The following is a 24,564-nucleotide window of genomic DNA, read 5'->3' as shown; positions in this document are numbered from 1 at the left end:
TGTCCCTCCAGCCTCCGCATTCCAGTCCGAAGTTTGAACTCGCCAGCTGCCCTTACTTCTGGCAGGCGGTCAAGGAAAACAAGGGCAGCCCCCCCTCCCCTCCGCCCTGGCAGGGAGGCAATGCCCTTGTAAGGCCCAGCTGGAGGTCAGCATAGACACAGGCAGAGAGAAGGAAGGGAAGGAGAGAGATCAGGAAGGAGGCAGCAAGGACCACCGTCAAGAGCATGAAATCCCTTCTGGTAAAGACTCCTCCTCTGTCTCTGCACGGCTGCTTGCTAAAAGCAGGTCACTAACCCTGGGGTGTTTGTGTGCCCTATAGCTTCCTTGCTCCTAACTCATAAGCTACTGGCTTTTTGCGGGTGTTGAAAAACACTGGCGAGGCCCAAACAGGTGAAACACAGTTTCAGGGTGTTACAGAAATTAGGGGGGGGGACATCTTTAAAGTTGTTAAATGTTACAAATATTATGCCTGAATGTATCCTTTCAACTTGACAGTTTCCTACATTCCAAAGCTATTTTCTCCTTGAAAAAGGACTCCAGGAAGTTCCCAGAGGTGACGATTGCTGAGCTGATTGTTGGCCAAGGAAAGCCTAATCCCATCCCCAGACTTGCCAAGGGGTCCAGACATGCAAAGGAAGTTCTATTGCACTTTGGGTGGTGGGACTTCAGAGGTGTTTGCCTATGCTCATCTTATACCTGGGTCTTGCCCTGCCATGTCTGCTTATGCTAATCTTGGACCAAGGACTTGTCTGGACATGTCTGCCAGGGTTAAACTAGTGGAACCCCTGTCTAAAGGTAAAAGGACCCCTGACCATTGGGTCCAGTCGCAGACGACTCTGGGGTTGCGTGCTCATCTTGCCCTATAGGCCGAGGGAGCCAGCGTTTGTCTGCAGACAGCTTCCGGGTCATGTGGCCAGCATGACTAAGCCACTTCTGGCAAAACCAGAGCAGCGCACGGAAACGCTGTTTACCTTCCCGCCGGAGTGGTACCTATTTATCTACTTGCACTTGACGTGCTTTTGAACTGCTAGGTTGGCAGGAGCAGGGACCGAGCAACGGGAGCTCACCCCATCGTGAGGATTCGAACCACCGACCTTCTTATCGGCAAGTCCTAGGCTCTGTGGTTTAACCCACAGTGCCACCCGCGTCCCAACCCCTGTCTACCCCTCCCCTTTTGTGACATGTCAGTGATGTAGCAATGATGCTGTACGAACTGTATTCTGGGATATGGTGGGAAGTTTTAAAAGTCCTTGCCACCCCATCCGCGGGGTTCAAAATTCCTCTTTGAACCTGTTGCGCAATAAACTTTGGTCTACAGCTATTTGCTCCGGTTGGTGGCTGCACTCCTTCCTCTATTCCGCAGGGACCCACGGGCTCTGCCTGACCTTCTGGGGGACTGAGCAGCCTCGCCCCTAGATTTTTCCATAACAAGGGGGATAGCCTTGCCAGTTTGTTGCAGAGTCCCCTTAAAAAGATATATATGTTGAAGCAGAAAGTTCTGTGTGTGATACAGCCTACTAGGTCAGATGCATGGGGTAAAAAACAGGCATGATTATATTCCACCCTTTCCCTGCTCCTATATCTCCCCCCCCCCCCAATTATATTTTATTAAGTTTCAACTTTTTTTTATATAAGTTTCGACGTTTTTAAACCTCTACAGTCAAAATGCAAATTCGTCTCTTATTTTTGTTGACTTTCCGCCCCGTTCTCCACAGAGTTGTCGCTCCTCTCCTTCGGCTGAACCCTAACTTCTGTCTATTAAATCTATCAAACCGCAATATTATAATCTCGTTGCTCCTGGCGCTCAGAACTCCAATCCTGCTCGTGAGCTCATCAAATATAATATAATATTTCTTTGGATACTCTGAAAAAGGCATCAATTCTTCCATAAAGCACTTTTAATTCCCTTTTCCTATATATCATGGTGTTCTGCTCTTCCTGTCCGTCACTGGGAAGTTCGCAACAGCTTTCGGAGGAGAGTGACTCACCAGTTTAGTTACATCAATTTATTTATCGATTGCATTTATATTCAACCTCTTTCTCCTCAATGAATCCCCACAAGAACCCTGAGATAGAGGTCAGGTTGAGAGGCAGTTTCTGGCCCAAGGTCACCCAGTTGAACTTCATAGCCGAGTGGATTATTTCGAGTCCTTCCTGGCAGGGCTATTCATTTCATTTATTTCATAAGATTTCTGTGAAACAGACACAGAACAGAGATCAGCCTTAGCTACTTATTCCATCTGCCACCCCCCAACCTGCTGCTTCCATGGGAGAAGTACTTTACCTTTTGAAAAACTGATGCTTTAGGAGGAGCTGGAGTAAGCCTAGGTTTAAGCTTAGGCCTGCCTTTGCCAACCGGGTACCTTCTAAATCAGGGCGGTCCAACATTTCCTACCAAGTGGGGCGCAAGAGCCTGCAGGCCCCACATTACCTTGTTTTGGGGAAAGAGGGGAGAAACGAGCCCAAAATGTAGTAGTATTAATAATAAGAATAAGAAAAAGAATTTATTTATACGACGCCCATCTTGCTGGGTTTCCCCAGCCGCTCTGGGCGGCTTCCAGCACAATATTAAAATACAGTAGTCCATCAAACATTAAAAGATTCCCTAAACAGGGCTGCCTTCAGATGTCTTCTAAAAGTCTGGTAGTTGTTTTTCTCTTTGACCTGGAGGGCGTTCCACAAGGCGGGTGCCACTACCGAGAAGGCCCTCTGCCTGGTTCCCTGTAACTTGGCTTCTCACAGTGAGGGAACCACCAGAAGGCCCTCGGAGCTGGACCTCAGTGCCCGGGCTGAACGATGGGGGTGGAGACGCTCCTTCAGGTATTCTGGGCCTTTGAGGCCATTTAGGGCTTTCAAGGTCAGCACCAACGCTTTGAGTTGTGCTTGGAAATGTGCAATGTAGGTCTTTCAAGACCGGTGTTATGTGGTCCCAGCGGCCGCTCCCAGTCACCAGTCCAGCTGCCGCATTCTGGATTAATTGCAGTTTCCGGGTCACCTTCAAAGGTAGCCCCACGTAGAGCGCATTGCAGTAGTCCATGTGAGAGATAACTAGAGCATGCACCACTCTGGCGAGACAGTCTGTGGGCAGGGAGGGTCTCGTCCTGTGTACCAGAGGTCACCTCAGCCTCCCCTGACTCAACCGGTAGTGGAGCAGCTGTAAGTGATGGCCCAGCTGGAGGCAACGAGGGAATCCCCGCATCTGGAGCCCCTGACTCGGCCCAGCTGGTGTTTGCTGCAGGGGAACCTGTGCAGACAGGACTCTTCAGGATCAAGCCCCAGACTTGGTTCAGATGATGCCTGAGGCAAAGGATCCCGTGCAGACTGAGTCCCCTCTGGTTCTGAGCCCGAGCCCGAGTCCCAGGCCATCACAAGTCCTTCTTCACACTGCACATGGTTAAACTGTGGAACTCCCTGCTACAGGGCCACAATGATGCAAACCAATTAGGGTGGCTTTAAAAGAGGATGGGGCAAATTCATGGAGGAAGAGAGGGCTAAGGATGTGTGCCACAGGAGGGGAGAGTCACTCTTGTGGGAATGTTCAGGATGCAGGAGAGGATAGATTGTTTGATTATATCCTTTTCCAACTTGTCTTAACAAGTTCCACAATTTAGCAGAGTAACATTCCCCTTTTTAAACTCGCAGCGGATGCGTTGGCTCAGGCTCACTAAAGCCTCTATAATAACTGTTCTGGTATTTCCCCCTTATTCCCTCATAAAAGATAAGACACGACACAGTCTTCTATAAAAGTATAAAAAGAGTTTACTCACACATCATTCTGTTCACAATAGGATCCCAGAAGGCAGACTTAGTTTAGAAAAGTAACACACACCTGAAAACTCTCTCATAAGGAGACAGTCCCTTTGTCCTCTCTTGGCTGGAGGCCAAGAGAGCATCTTTGGCTAAGCAGATGTTGCTTCTTCAATGCATGTTGTCAAAGAGAGAGATGGCTGCCCGGCCCTGTGCTTTTGTTGTTACCTGCACAGGTGAGGCCACACCCACTTCTAGTCCCATGCAGAGGAAGTCTGTCCCAGCCCAGAAGGAAACAGGAAGTTGACCTGCTGGCTGGACAAACATTCCTCCCCATGTGCAAACATGTTCACTCTGGGAATGTTGTACTTGATTGCTCTTGTGTTTCCCATCCGACAGCTCTTGTGCTCCGATCCTGGTTCCCCACAGGCGTCTTGTTGGCTACTGTGGGAAGATGCTGGACTAGATGGGCCACTTGCCGCAACCAGCAGGCTCTCCTTATTCTCTTATGTTCATGGCTGGTGGGTTTTGTAGTCGAAAACATCTGGAGGGCACCCGGCTGGTCTGGAGTGGGGTGGGGAAGGGGGGGGACAGGTGGCGACTGTTCTGCATGTCACTGGACCCAGGTTTCACTTGTGCTTTTTGGGCCCCCAGGGACAAAGCCCCGAGTGCTTTTACATCTCAGCTTCCGGAGAAAGCAGAAGCTCCAATGACGGCTGTAACTGCAGCTGGCGAAATACAATCCGTGTACCTGAGTTTACAGTGAACTAGAATTTACATGCAGCAAACTTAAGAGATTTAATGGCAAACTTTTGCAAACATTAAGCTGGTTTGCCTTCACAACAACCCTACGAGGTGGGCTGCAATTATCCATACATCCCCTGTGCCTAATAATAATAATAATAATAATAATAATAATTTAAATAAATAAATAAATAAATAATACCCCGCCCTCCCCAGCCAAGACCGGGCTCAGGGTGGCTAACACCAGATAGCAATACAATTGATTAAAATAAAACTTAAAAACAAGATTAAAATGCAACATTAAGATGCAGCCTTATTTGAGTAGAAATTCAAATCAAAAACTTTTTGGGGATGAAAATGTCAAATCTTCACCAAGGCCAACTATCCAGACTGGTAGAAAAAACCAGGGAAGTCCCCAAATAAGAGTTCCATCACAGAAGGAGAAAGGGAAAAGGAAAGAGGTGGAGGGGATCAAGTTGATTCCAAGCCAAAGGCCAGGCGGAACAACTCTGTCTTACAGGTCCTGCAGAAAGAAATCAGATCCTGCAGGGCCCTGGTCTCATAGAATCATAGAGTTGGAAGAGACCACAAGGGCCATGGAGTCCAACCCCCTGCCAAGCAGGAAACACCATCAGAGCACTCCTGACATATGGTTGTCAAGCCTCTGCTTAAAGACCTCCAAAGAAGGAGACTCCACCACACTCCTTGGCAGCAAATTCCACTGTCAAACAGCTCTTACTGTCAGGAAGTTCTTCCTAATGTTTAGGTGGAATCTTCTTGTAGTTTGGATCCATTGCTCCGTGTCTGCTTCTCTGGAGCAGCAGAAAACAACCTTTCTCCCTCCTCTATGTGACATCCTTTTATATATTTGAACATGGCTATCATATCACCCCTTAACCTCCTCTTCTCCAGGCTAAACATGCCCAGCTCCCTTAGCCGTTCCTCATAAGGCATCGTTTCCAGGCCTTTGACCATTTTGGTTGCCCTCCTCTGGACACGTTCCAGTTTGTCAGTGTCCTTCTTGAACTGTGGTGCCCAGACCACATGCTCTGTCATGAGACAGAGTGTTCCACCAGGCCGGGGCCAGTGCTGAAAAGGCCCTGGCTCTGGTTGAGGCTAATTTTACTTCCTTAGGGCCCAGGACCTCTAGAGTGTTGCTGTTTATTCCGTGGGACATACCAGGAGAGGCAGTCCCCTAGATACGAGGGTCCTAGGCCGCATAGGGCTTTAAAGGTCAAAACCAGCACCTTAAACCTGGCCCTGTATTCCACCGGGATGAATGTGATCCTGCGGCAAGGACCCTGTGAGGAGTCTCGCCGCGGCATTCTGCACCCGCTGGAGTTTCTGGGACAGTTTCAAGGGCGAATTACAGTAGTCAAGCCTGGAGATGACAAATTCGTGAAGGAAAGGGTTATCCATGGCTCCTTGGGAAGAGATGGGACTTCCTAATGTGATTCTGCTTTTTTTGTTCCCTGTTTCCTCTCTTCACTAGGCTTCCCGTATCAGTTCTCTCCGGTTCCTCTCCACCTCCGCCCCTCGGACATTGAAGAACAAGGTCCCAGAATACCAGAAGCTCTTCCAGGTGAGAGATTTGGCTGCGTCCAGACAGCAGCTGTTTATGCAAGCAACGGTTTTGCTTACCCAGACATGGCAGGAGGGAGGGAGGGGGAAAGAGAGAGAAGAGGGAGGGGAAAAGAAGAAGGGTCTAGGCTGGTCACAGGTGTCCTACTTTTCAAAGGATGGTTCTCTCTCTGAATAGAGCGGTGGTGGCCTTTCCTTCCTTGGAGGTTTTTAAGCAGAGGTTGGGTGTCCATCTGCCATGGATGCTTGAGCTGAGATTCCTGCATCGCAGGGGGGGTGGACTAGAGGACCCTTGGGATCCCTTCCATGATTACTTTGATGATGATAATGATGATGATCATTTTATTATCATTATCTTAATTTCTTTATTCAAAATTAAAGCGAAACATATTATCCAGAAACATATCATCCTTATCTCCCCCCCATTTTTCCTCCCCCCCCACAACCCCCCCACCCCCCTGACTTCCCTCCGTTCCAGTCTTTGATTTCTCTAAGAATGCTGTTTTCTGCAGGTTACAAAGTTGTATAAATCCTTAATTTGTCTAACTGGTTATTATCAATAAAAAGTTTGTGAGTGTTTATTCAAAACCTGCCAAGGAGTCCAATTCACTTTGTTGCATCTTTAAATACTTTGTAAAATGTTCCCATTCATCTTTAAAGTCACAGTTATCCTTGTCCCGTAGCTTATATGTCAGTTTTGCCAGTTCTGCATAGTCCGTCAATTTTTCTTGCCATGATTCTTTAGTTGGGGTTTCTTCAGTCCTCCATCCTTGTGCTATTAAAACTCTCGCGGCCGTTGTCGCAAACATGAAGATGTTTTTCAGCTTTTTTGGCAGATCTTTCCCTACAATCCCCAACATAAATGCTTCAGGTTTTTTAACAAATGTTAAATGGAACATTTTCTTCAATTCGTTGTATATCATTTCCCAAAATTTTTTAATTACCTTACAATCCCACCACATATGATAAAATGTCCCCTCCTTTTCCTTACACTTCCAACATATATTTGAACTAGTTTTGTACATTTTCCCTAACTGCATGGGTGTTGTGTACCATCTATACATCATCTTCATGTAGTTCTCCTTCATGTAGTTCTCCTTCAATGATCATTTTATTATTTATACCCTGCCCGTCTGGCTCAGTTTCCCCAGCTATTCTGAGCAGCTTACAGCCTCTATAAAAATAGCCTTCTTGTGTTTTGGCTCATTTTCCTCTTTTTTTCTTTTTTCCCTTTTTTCCCTTTTCCCTTTTCTTTTCCTCTTCCTTCTTTCCTTTTTCCTTTTTCTTTTTTCTTTCCCATAACAGCTTATGTTCTACGCCATGTACTTTGATATTTTTTGTAGTTTTTTTTAGCTTTTTCCATTATTATTATTATTAAGGATTTTTCTTTTGTAATTTTGGTTGTTTGTATTTATCTGTATTTGTTTAAAGCAAAATAGAAGTATATTTTTTTAAAAAATGTAAAACATCAGACATAAAAAAAATTTCCCAATACATACCAAATGAAATCAAACTCTAAAGCTCCCTTCCAATTACATTTCCAGCAACAGGGGTCATAATCATTGTTTCCTTTGGTCAAAATAAAGGAAGTAATATCATACTGATAGCAGGTTTGTAAGTTTTCCAACGTCATATTGAAGAACACCCCCAGAAATCCTCCCCAAACTGATGATGATGATGATAGTAACAAATTTATACTTCACCTTGTCATCTGATGAGACAGAGGAGACTTTGGAGGGCCAGGTCACAGAAACCTATAGTTAGGGCCAGGGCCGGATTGAGGTTTGATGTGGCCCTCAGCTCCTGAAGGCAATGGGGCCCTTTCTATGTCCAGCTGTCCTTCATCAACAACAAATTTCCACTGTTTTTTGTGTTGAATATATGCTATATGGCAGGCACGCCCAACAGGTAGATCGTGATCTACTGGTAGATCACTGAACGTCTGTGGTAGATCACGGGTAGATCACTGGCTCCCCCCAAAGTAGCTCAACCACTTTGCCCTGCACCCCCCAAAACGGGGCGTCCCTCCTCCCTAAAAAAAGGCCGGAATCCCAAAAAACAGGGTTTTCCTTCCTAATAAAAGCTCAGCAACTTTGACCTGAACCCCCCAAAAGGGGGTAGATCACTGCCGGTTTTTAACTCTGTGAGTAGATCGCAGTCTCTTGGGAGTTGGCCACCCCTGCTGTATGGTAAATTGTGGACCTCATAGCTTATGGTTACCATATTTTTTTCAATGAATCCGGGGACACTTCCCCCCCCCCTTTTTTGAAGCTGAGTAGCAACAGGGAGTCAGTACTGGGGATGGTGAGGCAAAAGATCATAGAATCATAGAATCCTAGAGTTGGAAGAGACCACAAGGGCCATCGAGTCCAACCCCCTGCCAAGCAGGAAACACCATCAGAACACTCCTGACATATGGTTGTCAAGCCTCTGCTTAAAGACCTCCAAAGAAGGAGACTCCACCACACTCCTTGGCAGCAAATGTCGAACAGCTCTTACTGTCAGGAAGTTCTTCCTAATGTTTAGGTGGAATCTTCTTTCCTGCAGTTTGGATCCATTGCTCCGTGTCCGCTTCTCTGGAGCAGCAGAAAACAACCTTTCTCCCTCCTCTATGTGACATCCTTTTATATATTTGAACATGGCTATCATATCACCCCTTAACCTCCTCTTCTCCAGGCTAAACATGCCCAGCTCCCTTAGCCGTTCCTCATAAGGCATCGTTTCCAGGCCTTTGACCATTTTGGATCCTGGGCCCAAGCACACATGCATATTGTATAAAGGTGCAAAGCCCTTCTTTCGCACCCTGTGAAACGTAAATGCGCAGAGACTGGGCAACGGCGCGCCCCGCACCCGTGACTCCCGAGCCTTCCCCAATCTCCTTCTCCCTTTGTTTTGACAGATCAGGGGAGGCTCAGGGGTCACGGGCAGACGGCCGTTGCCCAGGAGGGGCCAGTCTGGTAGCGCAGTTGGCTCTGCCTGGCTTCAGGAGCTGCTGGCTGCCATGGTGCAGGAAAAATGGCGGGTGCCATGGCAGCGAACAGCTCCTGAAGCCAGCCAGAACCAACTGTGCTACCAGGCTGGCTCTAGGCTGCTGAGGCTGCTGCTGCCACTTTCCCCAGGGACAGATTTGCAAATCGGGGGACTGTCCCCAGGAACTGGGGACATCTGGTAACCCTATCATAGGTATCTCAAGCCCTTTGCACATGTTGCCCTGCAACCAGTCCATGCAGAATGTCGGCACCCTATATATGTGTTTAGTCGTTTAGTGGTGTCCGACTCTTTGTGACCCCCTGGACCAGAGCACGCCAGGCCCTCCTGTCTTCCACTGCCTCCTGCAGTTTGGTCAAACTCATGCTGGTAGCTTCAAGAACACTGTCCCACCATCTTGTCCTCTGTCGTCCCCTTCTCCTTGGGCCCTCCATCTTTCCCAACATCAGGGTCTTTTCCAGGGAGTCTTCTCTTCTCATGAGGTGGCCATATATATAGTCAGTAGTGGGAATATATAGAAAGGAGCAAACCAGGGATATTTTAGGGAGCAGGCGAGCAGGCGGGGGCCATGACTTACATCATAGGAGCCTACAAAACACGGTTGCTGTATGTAGGTTTTCTTTTATTTGTTTTTTTAGAAATGTACATCCAGGTGTTTTTTTCCTTTAATTTTTTGGGGGCCCCCAAGGGAGCGGGGCCCTAAGCTAGAGCTTGTTCAGCCTATACGTAAATCCAGCACTGGTTGTGGTGTTGCAGGGGGTCCCAGGGGTCATGCAGCCCAACCCCCACCAACGCAAAGTTCAAAGAGGGTTGCCTTGAAGTTGCTCATCCAGAGAGAACAGCCCCCAGTGCACCCACTGAGCATGATGCACACATCTCGAAGTGGACTGGGGGGAGGGCAGGTGACTAGATGACCTTTGGTGTCCCCTCCAGTGAAATGGGGCTAACTCCTTGCCTCTCCCCAGGAGGACAACGGGCTGCCTGTGCATCTCAAAGGAGGCACCATCGACGCCATGATGTACCGTGGAACCATGATCCTCAGTGTCTTTGGTAAGCCATACCTCCGCTCTTCATTCATTTCCAGATTTTTCATAATTGTTCAGAGCTGCTATCCTCCTTTACGTATTTATTTTATTATTTAACTAAAAATATAGTTACTGTTATAATGGGTTGTGTTGGGTTATTTAGAAAAAGAAATCTGTGTTGGTTTTTTTTTTTTTAAATGGAATCTTTCCCCTCGCTTGCGTGGAAACAGATCGTTTGTGTTTGGAATTTGGGGTCTGTGGCCTATGAAACGACCTGAAGTTCAGTATGTATAGCAAATTCAGAACACAGATGAAACACCACAACGAACAATTCTCTCTTTCACTCTTGCTGTCAAAAATAGAAGCCTTCCTGCTTCTTGTTGCGGTGAGACAAAATGGAGAAACGAAACAAAACAACGTGAGAGCAGATGGGATTGTGTTGTTTTTTTTTCCTGTCCATAAATATTTCCTTTTCAAACTGCAGCCAAACTCAGGGAGCAGATTGTGCCTTTCTTTGGCCTGAGAATGAGAACGGTGAGAGAAATCTTCCGAAACTTTTTGCGGCTATTCTGTCCCGTTCCTTGGTGGGTTTGGGGGCCAGCAATTCATTGCCCCTTCCTCTTGGACGAACGGAGCTACAGGCTCACACACAGACAGAGACACTGGTTTGGATAACCCTTGGTTGACTTTATTCGGAGGGATTCATTGGGAAGGAATGCAATGCACAAGTTTCTGATTTCCATGCCACCGCCACCATCCCACCCCACCCAGGTTAGAATCCAGAAGTCAGCTTTCAAAATGACATCTCCATAGACTTAGACATTATATTTGGTACCCAGGGCTGCAACAAGCAGGAAGGAACCATAGAATCCTAGAGTTGGAAGAGACCACAAGGGCCATCGAGTCCAACCCCCTGCCAAGCAGGAAACACCATCAGAGCACTCCTGACATATGGTTGTCAAGCCTCTGCTTAAAGACCTCCAAAGAAGGAGACTCCACCACACTCCTTGGCAGCAAATTCCACTGTCAAACAGCTCTTACTGTCAGGAAGTTCTTCCTAATGTTTAGGTGGAATCTTCTTTCTTGTAGTTTGGATCCATTGCTCCGTGTCCGCTTCTCTGGAGCAGCAGAAAACAACCTTTCTCCCTCCTCTATGTGACATCCTTTTATATATTTGAACATGGCTATCATATCACCCCTTGACCTCCTCTTCTCCAGGCTAAACATGCCCAGCTCCCTTAGCCGTTCCTCATAAGGCATCGTTTCCAGGCCTTTGACCATTTTGGTTGCCCTCCTCTGGACACGTTCCAGTTTGTCAGTGTCCTCCTTGAACTGTGGTGCCCAGAACTGGACACAGTACTCCAGGTGAGGTCTGACCAGAGCAGAATACAGTGGCACTATTACTTCCCTTGATCTAGATGCTATACTCCTATTGATGCAGCCCAGACCTTCAGTTACACATTGGAACATCCCTTTCCACAGCCATTGTTTTCACACACGCCAAAAAAATCTGCTCCGTGTTACAGATTGTATCACCTTAAACCTCATTTAAACACCCTTTAGCTGGCTCTTACAGAGTTCAGAAAACAACTGAGCAAACCTTTAAAAACAAAAACCCGGCCAAGCAATTCCCAGTTCTAACTTGATCAGAGAAAGCCTTATTATCTGAGCAAAACCCAACTGCAGGGGTCAGCAAACTTTTTCAGCAGGGGGCCGGTCCACTGTCATTCAGACCTTGTGGGGGGCCGGACTGTATTGGGGGGGGGAGTGAATGAGTTCCTATGCCCTACAAATAGCCCAGAGATGCATTTTAAATAAAAGGATACATTCTACTCATGTGAAAACACGCTGATTCCCTGACCGTCCGGGGGCAGGATTTAGAAGGCAATTGGGCCAGATCCAGCCCCCGGACCTTAGTTTGCCTACCCATGGAATAAGGTTTTCTTGCAAAGCAAGCAGTTTCTGGAGGGTTGCTTCCATGCTAAAACCTGTTTGGCTGTTAGCAGGAACTGGTATTAAACTGGACATTGTATCACCCAGTAGCTCCTTCCCCACCGCCTCTGTGCAGTAATATATAATGTCTCTTCTCACGTCAATCCCTTCAGCAGCTACCCCCCTACAACATTAATTAAAAGCTTCCTTCTTTCAGTTCCATTGTGTTTTATTGCTTCCTGTTCAGCATAGCTAAAGAGCAGCCATTGACTGTCCCTTAACCAACTTCTGTTTCCCATTTTTTTCATACGACACGAAATGACTGGCCAGTGACATTTTCCTGGATTTATCATGGTTGCTTTAATGTTTACCGGAATATCAGAGATCTTATGTTATCGGGCAGCATGCAGATGTCATAAATAAAGGGGAGCAAAGGATGGCAATTTCAGGAGAAAGGGCTGGCGTGAAACCAACAATGCTTCGAGCCTTGCCAAATTTTTCGATAAGTGACGTGGAGCTATTTTCCCCCCAGGTGTCGGGCTTACGTTGTTTGTCCTGTTCGAAGCTGCTTCTCCGAAGAAGAACAAATGAGAATAAAGCTTTAAGGGGGGGGAGAGACTTGGAAGTCCCTCCCCCCAACCACCAATACCTGTTCCATCCCTCGGTTCCCCCGGAGTAAGAGAGAGAAGGACGATCGCCTTGTTTTCTGGGGCGGAAGAATTACCAAACCTGTCGATTCTTAGGAACTTTCCTTCAGGATGGCAATGAGCAAATTAAGTTGTTCGGAGACATAAACAAGTGAATGAATAAAATGAATTAAAAGAAAGATTTGCCCCTTTTTTTAAAAAAAAAAAATCAACCTGCATTTTTAAAAACAGACAAGACACCCCACTTACGCCACAAATTTTAAAGGCTGTTAACAAAACGGGAATATCAAAATTCACATGCATGTCTGTATAAGCCTAAGAGGCTGCCTCAAGACTATTTTGTCCACAACAGGCCTTGCGGCAAGAGGGTGCCGTCCAGCTGTTTTTGACTACATCTCCAATCAGCCCCCAGCCAATATGTAGTCCAAAACAGCTAGATGACACCAGTTTGACTGATGCTTATATTTTGGAAATGTATATCCACTTTTTGATGTACTGGTGTTGCTTGACTCTGGCCGGCAGCAGCTCTGCAAGGTCTCAAGGGAAGAACATCAGAAGAGACCAGCATCCTCTTTCTTTCTTTCTTTCTTTCTTTCTTTCTTTCTTTCTTTCTCCCCTGCCCCCCTCCAATATTTTTTATTGGATTTTAATAACGGCAAACGAGTTACAGGGGGGGGAAGATATCACCTCTTCGCCATTTTGGTCTAATTTTATTTCACATACAAGGAGCGCTAGGTACCACCGGTCGATACGAGCTGCATTTTCCAGGAGATCTCAGAGTAGGTGGACCGAGGGGTCGGTGGAGATCTGGTGCGGTTGGAGGGTGTGTAACGAAAACTATGCGGGTTTTTATTTTCATTAGGAAAGGTGGGGCTTCTCAAAACTGATTTTTTAAAAATTAACTCCAATTATATCGTGTCTCTTTAAAAAAGAAGAAGAAGAAGCCTGGCTTAAACCGAAATCAGAATTTAATAAAGATGCTCTGTTTACAGTCTCGTACGATGGGATTGTCACGGCCATTCACCCCACCGTTAAAGCTTGGTTTTGGTTTGGTCTGCATGCACAAACGTGGAGAGAAATATCTGGCTTCTGAGGTTAGCAGGAACAAAGAAAGCAGCCTTAAACCCAGTCACTTGGTTGGTCCATCTAGCTCAGTATAGTCTACACTGATTGGCAGCAGTGTAGCTACGGACATGAGTTTCTCCCGACCCTCCCTGGAGATTCTGCCAGTGGGAACAGAACTTGGGAGTTCCTGCACACAAAGCAGGTGGCCTTCCCCTGATCTGTGGCCCTTCCCCTAAAAATAAACTAAGATCCTAGTCCTCATTGTTGTGAATCAAGGGGTGCCACAGGGAGCTGTCTTACGCCAAGTCATATCATTGAACCCGGGGTCTTCTGCTTGCAAATGCTCTACCACCAAGCTACAACCCTTCCCCAACCGAATTTGTCATAATAAATCATGAATTGTACTTATTATTGTGGGCGTTGTTCTGGACCAGTCCTAGGTGCCAAGACCAAGGAGATGCCATCTCCATAATCTCACCAGCATCACCCGCTGAGCCTGTTCAGGGCATCTTGCGCTTCTGTTTTACGTCGTCACCATCCAACATGTCACCTAAACCTTGCAATGTGTTGTTAAGTTCTCAAGTTACAACTCTCTTAACTAAACAGGCTGGAGATTTGCATCCCATTTATAGAGAACCACTGCTTTTACCCAGTGAGTGCCAATCCTTGCTTATTGAAAAATGATGCACGGGAGCAGCCCAATCCTGTGTGTGTGTGTGTGTGTGTGTGCGCGCGCGCGCGCACACACGCGTGTGTGTGCGTGAGAGAGGGAAAGTTTAGCAGGAAGCAACTCCCACATTGATCAAAAGGACTTACTTTCAACTAGGACAGCAGCCATAGCCTTCCAATAAGTGGTCTTGCTCAGTGTCCCTGGGTACGTACAGAAAACAGTCTCTTGTGCAAACAGGTGTAACAATTCTGCAGATGGATCCAGGAGGATCGCGTCCCTCGTGTGTACAAAGGCGCTATTTCCCTACAATCCACTCTGCTCTCGCCTTTCCAGCATCCTTTTCTAGTTACTCGCATGCAAGCTTACTCAGGAAGTGGACGCGTCTCAAAATGGGAAACGTGATTTGGAACTGCCTTGATTTGAAACCAATTCAGGTGGATGAAGCCGTTTCTTTTGGGGGTGGGGTGGGGAGGGTAAAAGGCGGTGGGCGGGGCGGCTCAGGCATTTTTCAGCATCTTGGTAGTCTGGTTGTTGGCTGCGTTGATGCTAATCACGTTTGCGATGGCCTGTGGAGAGAAAATGAAAGTGAGAAAACAGAGGCAGAGGCTGTTTCAAGCAGCAGGCCTGGCTATCTGCATGGCTGAAACTACACCTCCCATCATGCTGGCTGCTGAGCCTGATGGAAGTTGTAGTCCAAAGTACGTGGAGAGCTCCAGGCTGGCAAAGGCTGCCTTAAGGGAATCACATGTTGTGCGAAGAGTTTTCCCTCACCTGTACTAACACTGCCACAACATGTGTATTTTAAAAAAAATTATGGGGCAACCAAAACGGTACACAGGATTCCATATGAAGGTATTAACTAGAACGATCTCTCCAAAGGAAGCAAAGTCACAGATCCTCCCGCTGGTGGATCCAGAAATAGTCAGAGTGGGATGTAACATAAGCAGTCAAGTACAACACTTCCTGTGGACACACAGGGGGGTGTTTCTCCAGCCAGGAGGACTTCCTGTCCCACCTGCTCTGGAGCATCCTCCCCCTGCATGTGACCAGGTAGGTGGGTGTGACCTTGGGAGACCCCATAAAAGGGCCGGTCAGACAGCCATCTTGCCTTCTCTTTTCTTGCTTTCTTCTGATACTGATGTCTTTTGCTGTCTGCTGGCTCTCAGCCAGCAGCGCATGGGCTCATCTCCATATGGGGTGAACTCACTCTCTCTTCTGCAACTCCAAGCTAAAGCCTGCCTTTAAGGAACCCACTGTGAACTGAATGTAAGTAAACTTCTTGTTATTCTTAAGAGAAGACTGTTGCGTCTTTATTATTTGAAAGAGGGAACAAAGGGGGAATTTACCTGGAATAATCCAATCCGGACAAGCCAGGCTGGATTGCTTAACTAAAGAGATTCAAATGAATCTACCAACTAGCTTCCTGCAATATACTGGGAAATGCACTCTGCTACTGACTCACAAGCATGAGTGAGGAAGGATAATAAATAATAATAATAATAATAATAATAATAATAATAATAATAATAATAATTTATTATTTATTATTTATACCCCACCCATCTGGCTGGGCTTCACCAGCCACTCTGGGAGGCTTCCAACAAAATATTAAAATACCATAATACATCAAACATTAAAAGCTTCCCTAAACAGGGCTGCCTTCAGATGTCTTTTAAAAATAAGATAGCTGCTTATTTTCTTGACATCCGGTGGGAGGGCGTTCTACAGGGCTGGCGCCACCACCGAGAAGGCCCTCTGCCTGGTTCCCTGTAACTTGGCTTCTCACAGTGAGGGAACCACCAGAAGGCCCTCGGCGCTGGACCTCAGTGTCCTGGCAGAACGATGGGGGTGGAGACGCTCCTTCAGGTATATTTCAGATATACTTAATCAATATATCCTCTCCTACATCCACAACATTCCCACAGAGAGGTGCACTCAAAATATGTACATATACAAACCCTCCCTAACATGGTGTCTTCCAGTTGTGCATCTTGGGTATAGATTTTGGAATTTTAAACTTTTTATTTAAAAAAAATCACGTTATGCGCTACTGCCTATGTTGTCTGCCCTGGCCCATCCTGTGAGGTGGGGGGGGGGGAGCATCGCTCACCTTTTCCTTAATGCTGTCCACCTGCTTGCTCTGGACGTCGATTTCGTTGCTCATGTCCACTGCCATGCTGCGAAGGTTGCTCAGCATGCTGTCCACCTGCGTCAGGTTCTGTTCCATCTCTTCTTCCACGTCGTCTTTCGTTATCCTGAGCAAAAGGCACAAAGAAGGTAAGAGCCTGGGTGCTGGATCAGGCCAAAGGCTCCTCGTACTCCGTCATCCTTTCCTTGCAGTGGCCAAGAAAAAGTTCGACAACTAAGTTTTCAATCTGGGAAAATAAAAGGCGTGATCGAGCTATGGAAGGTGGATGATGACGACGACCATTTTCTTGTTGTTATTATTGGGATTTTGTTTTTCTTTGTTGTAACCATCATGGTCATATCAACCACAGAATAAAAATACATATGCTAAGAATACTTTGCAAGACCTATGCTCCTAATTTCTCTTTGTAGCCAGCTAGGAAGTACCGTATTTTTTGCACCATAACACTCACTTTTTTCCTCCTAGAAAGTAAGGGGAAATGTCTGTGCGTGTTATGGAGCGAATGCCTACGGATGGCGGGGGGATCTGCTGCAGTCGTGAGCAGAGGATCCATGGTTCCCCTTCCTTCCCTCCCCTGTGGCTCGCTTTGAAACAGCAAAGCGGGAGAAGAGCCGCTGAGTGGGGAGGAGAGAGGGACAAAGAGCCTGCTTCTTTAAAGGAGCAAAGCGGGAGAGGAGCTACTTACACGAGTGTAAGTGGCTCCTGTCCGGTTGGTTCCTTTAAAGCAAGCAGGCTCTCTGTCCCTCTCTCCTCCCCACTCAGCTCGCTACATAGCAGCAAAGTTTTTCAGCTCACTAAGCTGGGGATGAGCGGGGAGGAGGGAGAAAAGAAGAGCCTGCTTGCTTTAAAGGAGCAAAGCGGGAGAGGAGAGGCGCCTTCTCCCCTTATATGCCTCTTCTGCATTATTAGCAGCATCCTTCTCCACACACCCCATGTGTGCTCCTTGTCCCTTGAGTGCTTTTCCTTCCCTCCCCACTTAAAACGTGGTTACAAAGCACGGATCCACATGGATCCTCAGGATTTTTGCACTGGGTCACCCCAAATTCACCATCAGATCACATAGCATGTCCATGGCTACATCTTGCACCAAAAAAATCACGCACCCACTGTTGCCTGGAGCCACAGTGGTGCAAAAACGTGGTTACAAAGCATGGATCCACATGGATCCTCAGGATTTTTACATTGGGCTACTCCAAACTCACTGTCAGATCACATGTCTGTGGCCACAGCATGAACCACAAAACTCATACATCCACTGTTTCGTTTATAATATTTTTTCCCTTGTTTTCCTCCTCTAAAAACTACGTGCGTGTTATGGTTGGGTGCGTGTTATAGAGCGAAAAATACGGTAATTATACAAAGTTATTTTAAAAGTCCAGTTACATTAGGGCTCAGAGGAATGAGCTACTAATTAAAGTACTTAAAGCCTCTCAATGTTAAAGAGACACAAAGATTTCGGAAGCTTATCAATAATACTTCTTTTAAAAGCATCAACCAAGACACAGCTTCACATTTACCAAGAATTATAATCTACAGGCTAAAAATGTTAAAATACAAAAGGATAAAGGAACTCATACATTGAAATGGTCCAATTAAATATTTAAATCACCTGGTTAAATCTTGGCCAATCACCATATTATTATTACTACTACTACCATGGATTTATTAACTGCCTTTAGGCATAAGAGAATTAACAGCACAAAACAGGAGTAAAACCCTAACAAATGGGACGCTTGTCATATCAACCCATTTATCCAGATGGAACAAAAACGCCTTTTGACCGTTTCCGGAAAGGGCAGAGAGCGGCTGCCTATCTCAACAGGAATGCTATTCCACAGAATGGGGCAGCCACAGAAAAGGCCCTGCTTTTGACTGAGGTGGCTTCTGACACCTTTGGCGCTTGCAGGAGAAACTCTCCTGGAGGCTGCAGAGGTCTCCTGGTTGTGCGAGGTGGTCTTGGAAGATAGGATCTCCCCACTCCTTACCTTTGGATGAAGGGCCCACTCATGACCATCTGGTTTCCATCGGCCACCACACAGGGTTGTCGAGAGACCACCTGGCCGTTGCTGGTCTTGGTGGCCTCCAAGTCTTTTATGTTCTTTAACCTACATTTCAAAAGAACAGATGTTCAGGCAGGAGTTCAACCTGCAACATACTTTGCTCTGATCCAAAACAAAAAGAGAGAGGCGTCCCTGGCGCTTGCACGGCCAGGGGACTTACTTTGCGCAGGGGCAGACAAAGAGGCCACAACATTTCGCCATGTCCGTGAGGTTCTTCTCGGCCTCCTTCATGTCTTGGATGATCTGGTCCAAGCCGTCCTCAATCCGGTCCAGCTGCTCTGAGGAAGGGGAAAGGGAAGGGGAGACAGCGGAGACACTCAGGAACCCACAAACATTATGCACGGCCCTCTCTGAACACGCAGGATGAGTCTCACAGGTATTGCGAGATTGTGGAGAGGAGTGGCCAGTTTCTTGTGCTCCCTTGAGGTGTGTTGGCTGGTTTTCAAATCTCCCCTCCAATAGCAACCGAGCCGAGGCCTAGTGGTTAAGGTTGCCATATGTCTGGGAAATCCTGGACATGTCCTCTTTTGCGGGGCAACCTTGCTATCGGGGGGGGGGGGCATTTCCAAACAAAACTCCAGGTTTCTGTTTGTTTGTTTTTCTAAAAGTGCGCAAGTGTGTGAGCAGACTACTGTGCCGACAACTTTGGGGCTCAATGACTGTCCGGATTTTTACTTCTTGAAATGTGGCAACCCTATTTCAGGTCTTAGCGTGCCAGACCAAGACCTGGAGAGACCAGGGTTCGAATCCCCACTAGCGGCGACCTTGACCTTGTCCTACATCACAGGGTTGTTGCAGGAATTGAACAAGGACGGAGAGAACCACATGCACCAACTTGAGCTCCATGGGGGGGAAAGCTGGGGTGTGAGTGCGAGAAATGAAGGAATTAAATAAATGAGGGCAGCCTGCCAACCTAAGCCTGCCCTCAGCTAGCCCCTCAGCTGCTTGCCTTCCTACTTACTACTGTTAATGGAGAAATCTGAGGGCTCCCTTGGACAAAAAACAAGGCCCCCAGCCAGGAATACCAGAGCAAAACAGCAGCCAGTAGGCTTGGTTTTTATTGAAGACTGTCACGACAGGACTCCCACCTGCCACCAGGTGGAACAAGATGGAAGCCCCGAACAAAAGAGAACCCAAACTTTTATAAGCTGCTAATCCCCATGTTACACCCCCCCAAACTACATCACTCATACATCATGAAAGGGGAGGTCTGGTGGCCGTAATCTGAGCATCCTGGACCCTGCCCCATGGTTCCCTTGCCCTCCACCAAACACCCATCCAGTGGAACAAAAGAGATCTTTACATTTCCCTGTTTCCCAGCCAAGTTCATCACACCCTTTTGTCTTCATCTGGGTTTGTTCTTTCTGGAATGGCTACCTGTCTGGCACTCAGGTATCAGGATGCCAGGAATTATCACTCGGGCAGAGGGGCTGCTGAGGAGCTGAGCTCACACGTCTATATTAATTTCTGAAGTTCTCCCTGTGAACCAGTACATAGGTACATTTATCAGTGAATTCTTACATTTGGTATCGTGCAGCAGAGGCCCTTTGAATAGATAGGAAGAAACTGTGATGAAGTGTTTTGTGGGGACAAATCACAAAAGTCACAAGAGTGATTGTGCTGATTTTGGTAGTGGGCTGCATGTGCATGATATCTGCTAGAGGGGCAACCCCCCCCCCAAACCTAGATATAAATTCCTGCAACACTAGCACTAGGGGGTGGCCCTGTCATTCAGATTCCTCCTGCTCCTCAGTCTGAGTGCTGCCCCTTGTAGAAGGGGCATGGGGATAGAGAGAACTAGAATCAGCTGCCTCTGCCTGTTGTTGACTCTGGCGCCCCCTACTGCTGGGCTCCCTGCCTTCTACCCAACCAGTCCCCAGCGACCAAAAGCAAACTAGCATTTCTCCTCAAGGTGCATGTTTTCTGCTTGCAAGAATTACCACACTTTTCGCTCCATAAGATGCACTTTTTTCCTCCTAAAAAGTCAGGGGAAAGGTCTGCACGTCTTATGGAGCGAATGTGTGGTCAATCACTGACTCCCTTTCTGGCCCCTTGCCCAGGCCTCCACTGTTGAATGTTCTGCAAGTGACTGGCTGATTATCATCTGGAAACTGTAGAAACGGCTCCTTTCCCTTTCCTAAAGAAGCTGCAGAACTGTGAGTTGAACCCCATAAAAACAGGATTTTTTCCCTTTGCAAAGTAAGCTCAACAACTTTGAGCTGATCCTCAAAAAACCGGGGCTTTCCCCCTCTAAAAACGAGGTGCGTATTATGGTCAGGCGTGTCTTATGGAGCGAAAAATACGGTATTTTCTGTCCCGTGGAGCCGCACTCAAAATGAGTATTTCCCTCCCACTTTCTGAAGTGGTACCCGTTCATTCTGACACCTTATTCTGCTGCTTGTGTGCATTTAAGCCACTCCCAGGGGTTTTTAAGACTGGTCAGCCAACCCACAGAGGACTTTAATTATAGCAACTGCAAACGCAGAACCAGAACACAGCTAACATCTCCGTGGTCTGCAAGGGATCTGCCATGAAACCAGAAGCCTTACCTCCCTGGTCATCCAGCATGACCAAAGTTCGAATTCCGGCATCTTTGCTCTGTTGGGAAGGAGAGGAGTGGAGAGAAGAGAAGAACGTTAAACATCTCTGGGATTCCGCAAGATTTCTGGGGCCTGATGTTGCTCAAGGGATCGAAAGTAACGAAGGACACATTCACACCAGGTTTCTAGTCCCCATGCATGCGTCCAAAAGGAAAAACAGCCACAACTTGAGAACTCTCTGCAAAGGGCTTGCAAAGAAGAATGGGCAGGTTGTTAAAGAACGTCATCCCATCATCCTCAGGTCACGTTCGCAACACACTTTTAATAATAATAATAATAATAATAATAATAACAACAACAACAACAACAACAACAACAATAAATATTATTATTATTATTATTTATTACTTATACCCCGCCCATCTGACTGGGTTTCCCCAGCCACTCTGGGCGGCTTCCAACAGGAGATTAAAAATACATTTCAAGCGTTATGGGGCCACTTTAAACAGTCCAGGCTTCGCTTATGTATTCAGTGGTCTGGGTTTGCCTGAGCTTGAGTCTGGACTAAGGATTCTGAGCTCCTGATTCGATACATGATATCCAATCACAGAAAGCCTCTGCCCTTGGCCTTTAAACTCTGAGTCACGATTCGCAGCTTGGAAGTTTAGTCAGCCAATCAGGTCGGGAGTGGGCGTGGCCCAGGCCTTCAGAAACGTATATAAGCAGTTGCTTTCTCCCTGTCGTCCAGTTCTGTTAGTTCCATAAAGGTTCTTGCTGTTATCACTGTGTCTTCCCTCGTGGGAAGCTTCCCCCAAAGAATCCTGGGATCTGTAGTTGCATAAGGGTGCAGAGAGCCGTTGAGTTGTCTGTGAAGAGGGGCTGTTTCTTACCTCATCTACCAGCTGCAACATCCTCCTGGTGCTCTCCAAAGCCTGAAGTGAAGATAAAAAATAGCAGGAAATTAGATATTATTGATTTATAGATTCATAGTGTGATAGGAATTTTATGGTCTTAGATAAATAATAATAATAATAATAATAATAATAATAATAATAATAATTTATTATTTGTACCCCGCCCACCTGGCTGGGTTTCCCCAGCCACTCTGGGCGGCTTCCAACAAAGATGAAAGATACACTAAAATGTCACATATTAAAAACTTCCCTGAACAGGGCTGCCTTCAGATGTCTTCTGAATGTCAGGTAGATGTTTATTGCTTTGACATCTGATGGGAGGGCGTTCCACAGGGCGGGCGCCACTACCGAGAAGGCCCTCTGCCTGGTTCCCTGTAACTTGGCTTCTCGCAGCGAGGGAACCACCAGAAGGCCCTCGGTGCTGGACCCCAGTGTCCGGGCAGAATGATGGGGGTGGAGACGCTCCTTCAGATATACTGGACCGAGGCCGTTTAGGGCTTTAAAGGTCAACACCAACACTTTGAATCGTGCTCAGAAACGTACTGGGAGCCAATGTAGGTCTTTCAAGACCGGTGTTATATGGTCTCGGCGGCCGCCCCCAGTCAACAGTCTAGCTGCCGCATTCTGGATTAGTTGTAGTTTCCGGGTCACCTTCAAAGGTAGCCCCACGTAGAGTGCATTGCAGTAGTCCAAGCGGGAGATAACCAGAGCATCCACCACTCTGGCGAGACAGTCCACAGGCAGATAGGGTCTCAGGCTACGTACCAGATCGAGGTGGTAAACAGCTGCCCTGGACACAGATTTGACCTGTGCCTCCATGGACAGCTGTGAGTCCAAAATGACTCCCAGGCTGTGCACCTGGTCCTTCAGGGGCACAGTTACCCCATTCAGGACCAGGGAATCCTCCACACCTGCCCGCCTCCTGTCCCCCAAAAACAGTACTTGTCAGGATTCAATCTCAATCTGTTAGCCGCCATCCATCCTCCAACCGCCTCCAGACACTCACACAGGACCTTCACCGCCTTCACTGGTTCTGATTTCACTGGTTCTGACACCCAGCCCAAACCCCCTGATGATCTCTCCCAGCGGCTGCATGTAGATGTTGAAAAGCTTGGGGGAGAGGACAGAACCCTGAGGCACCCCACAAGTGAGAGCCCAGGGGTCTGAAAACTCATCCCCCACCACCACTTTCTGGACACGGCCCAGGAGGAAGGAGCGGAACCACTGTATGACAGTGCCCCCAGCTCCCAGCCCCTCAAGACGGTCCAGAAGGATGTTATGGTCGATGGTATCAAACGCCGCTGAGAGATCCAGCAGAACTAGGAAACAGCTCTCACCTTTGTCCCTAGCCCGCCGGAGATCATCAACCAGTGCGACCAAGGCAGTTTAGTAATGTTCATAACCGCACGTACATAGATCAGCACAGGAAGACCGACCTGAAGCCATTTTGATTCCTAAACTGACCAAATGTTTTCTCTGCAAGGTCTAAATAGAAAAGCCTCCCCATTGTCTTTTCCTTCACAAATCCTGTCTTAAGGGTATGTCTGTGTATGAATAGGGTGTGAGCCTGTGACCTGGCCCAGGAACTAAGTATTTATCATTACAAAAGACTGGCCAGGCTACCCAGGCAATCCAATCAAGTTACCTGCCAGACAGGAGATAAACAACATTCAAATTTCTGTTTTAAGACCGCCTTTTCTGTAATGAAGGTACGATGTATCTGGGGGGTGGTCTTAGGTTACACCCCTTCTGTGATGTATGTATGATGTTTCTGGGGGTGGTCTTGATCTACAGGATGGGAATTTCAAAAGTCTTTATAAGGCCTTGTGCACCATTGTTCTGGGTTCCTCCTCCTTTCCTGCATGTGAGGGGAACACCCTGTTGCAACAGATCAATAAAGATCAGGCTTACGAGCTGCTTTGCTTCTCAATATTCTCTGCTTGGCCTCTGTTATCTTCTCCTACCAATAGGGAACCTATGTAAGGACTCTATATGGGCTCTTGGATACCCCGTAAGGGAAAAGGGCAATTTTTTGTTTACAACAATAGCATTCCTCACGTTGCAAGGAAGGACTCACAGCTCTGGGAAGCTCTGAAGGTGGTCTGATGGGAGTTGTAGCGCAGCACCCCTTGAGGGCACCAGGTTAGCAAAAACTGCCAACGCAGCCCCTAATGGTAGCAAGTTCTGTAAGTTAATTATGCACTCTGTGAAGAAGTTACATTCTCGTACCTGTCTTAAGCCAGCCAGACAACCAGTTTTACTGGATTATTCACTGAGTAACCCCAATAAAACTGCACATCCTTTCTTGCCACCAACACCCACCCACCCACCCTGGGACAAAACAAAACACTATTTGGCAGTGCAACGCACGCTCTAGCAAATTAGTTCCATAGTTAGAATCTGTCTCATTTGCATAAGTATTCTTGTAGCCGTTTTGCAAGAATGAGAATTGTTCTTCAGAACAAAGCCAACTTCCTTGCAATTATATCTCTGGCATATTTG

At 47.1% G+C, this 24,564-nt stretch overlaps 2 protein-coding genes across 2 annotated transcripts in view; one reads left to right on the top strand and one right to left on the bottom strand.

The window, feature by feature from the left end:
• Positions 1–111: 111 nt before the first annotated feature.
• On the top strand, positions 112–12,843 carry LOC128420190 (cytochrome c oxidase subunit 7A2, mitochondrial). The gene is made up of 4 exons (XM_053401727.1): positions 112–239; positions 5,984–6,073; positions 10,026–10,110; positions 12,550–12,843. Exons 1-4 carry the CDS (start codon positions 225–227, stop codon positions 12,606–12,608), a joined length of 249 nt encoding a protein of 82 aa, XP_053257702.1. The 5' UTR covers positions 112–224; the 3' UTR covers positions 12,609–12,843.
• Positions 12,844–14,485: 1,642 nt separating this feature from the next.
• The window catches only part of LOC128420184 (synaptosomal-associated protein 25-like), a 30,842-nt gene continuing 20,763 nt past the window's right edge, over positions 14,486–24,564 (bottom strand). Inside the window, exons 3-8 of the mRNA XM_053401722.1 lie at positions 22,039–22,080; positions 21,158–21,206; positions 18,769–18,886; positions 18,534–18,653; positions 16,510–16,654; positions 14,486–14,965 (exon numbers count right to left, since the gene is read on the bottom strand). Of these exons, the coding sequence (XP_053257697.1) occupies positions 14,897–14,965; positions 16,510–16,654; positions 18,534–18,653; positions 18,769–18,886; positions 21,158–21,206; positions 22,039–22,080 (543 nt within the window). The 3' untranslated portion in view covers positions 14,486–14,896. The remainder of the gene's footprint in view (positions 14,966–16,509; positions 16,655–18,533; positions 18,654–18,768; positions 18,887–21,157; positions 21,207–22,038; positions 22,081–24,564) is intronic.

Source organism: Podarcis raffonei, chromosome 8 (assembly GCF_027172205.1).
Source record: "Podarcis raffonei isolate rPodRaf1 chromosome 8, rPodRaf1.pri, whole genome shotgun sequence".
NCBI classification, from domain to species: Eukaryota; Metazoa; Chordata; class Lepidosauria; order Squamata; family Lacertidae; genus Podarcis; species Podarcis raffonei.
This window is presented reverse-complemented; position numbering and strand designations above follow the sequence as displayed.

Coding starts and splice junctions, on each gene's coding strand:
- LOC128420190 (XM_053401727.1), top strand. Junction 6,074..10,025: donor AATACCAGAAGCTCTTCCAG/GTGAGAGATTTG, acceptor GCCTCTCCCCAG/GAGGACAACGGGCTGCCTGT. Junction 10,111..12,549: donor CATGATCCTCAGTGTCTTTG/GTAAGCCATACC, acceptor TTTTCCCCCCAG/GTGTCGGGCTTACGTTGTTT.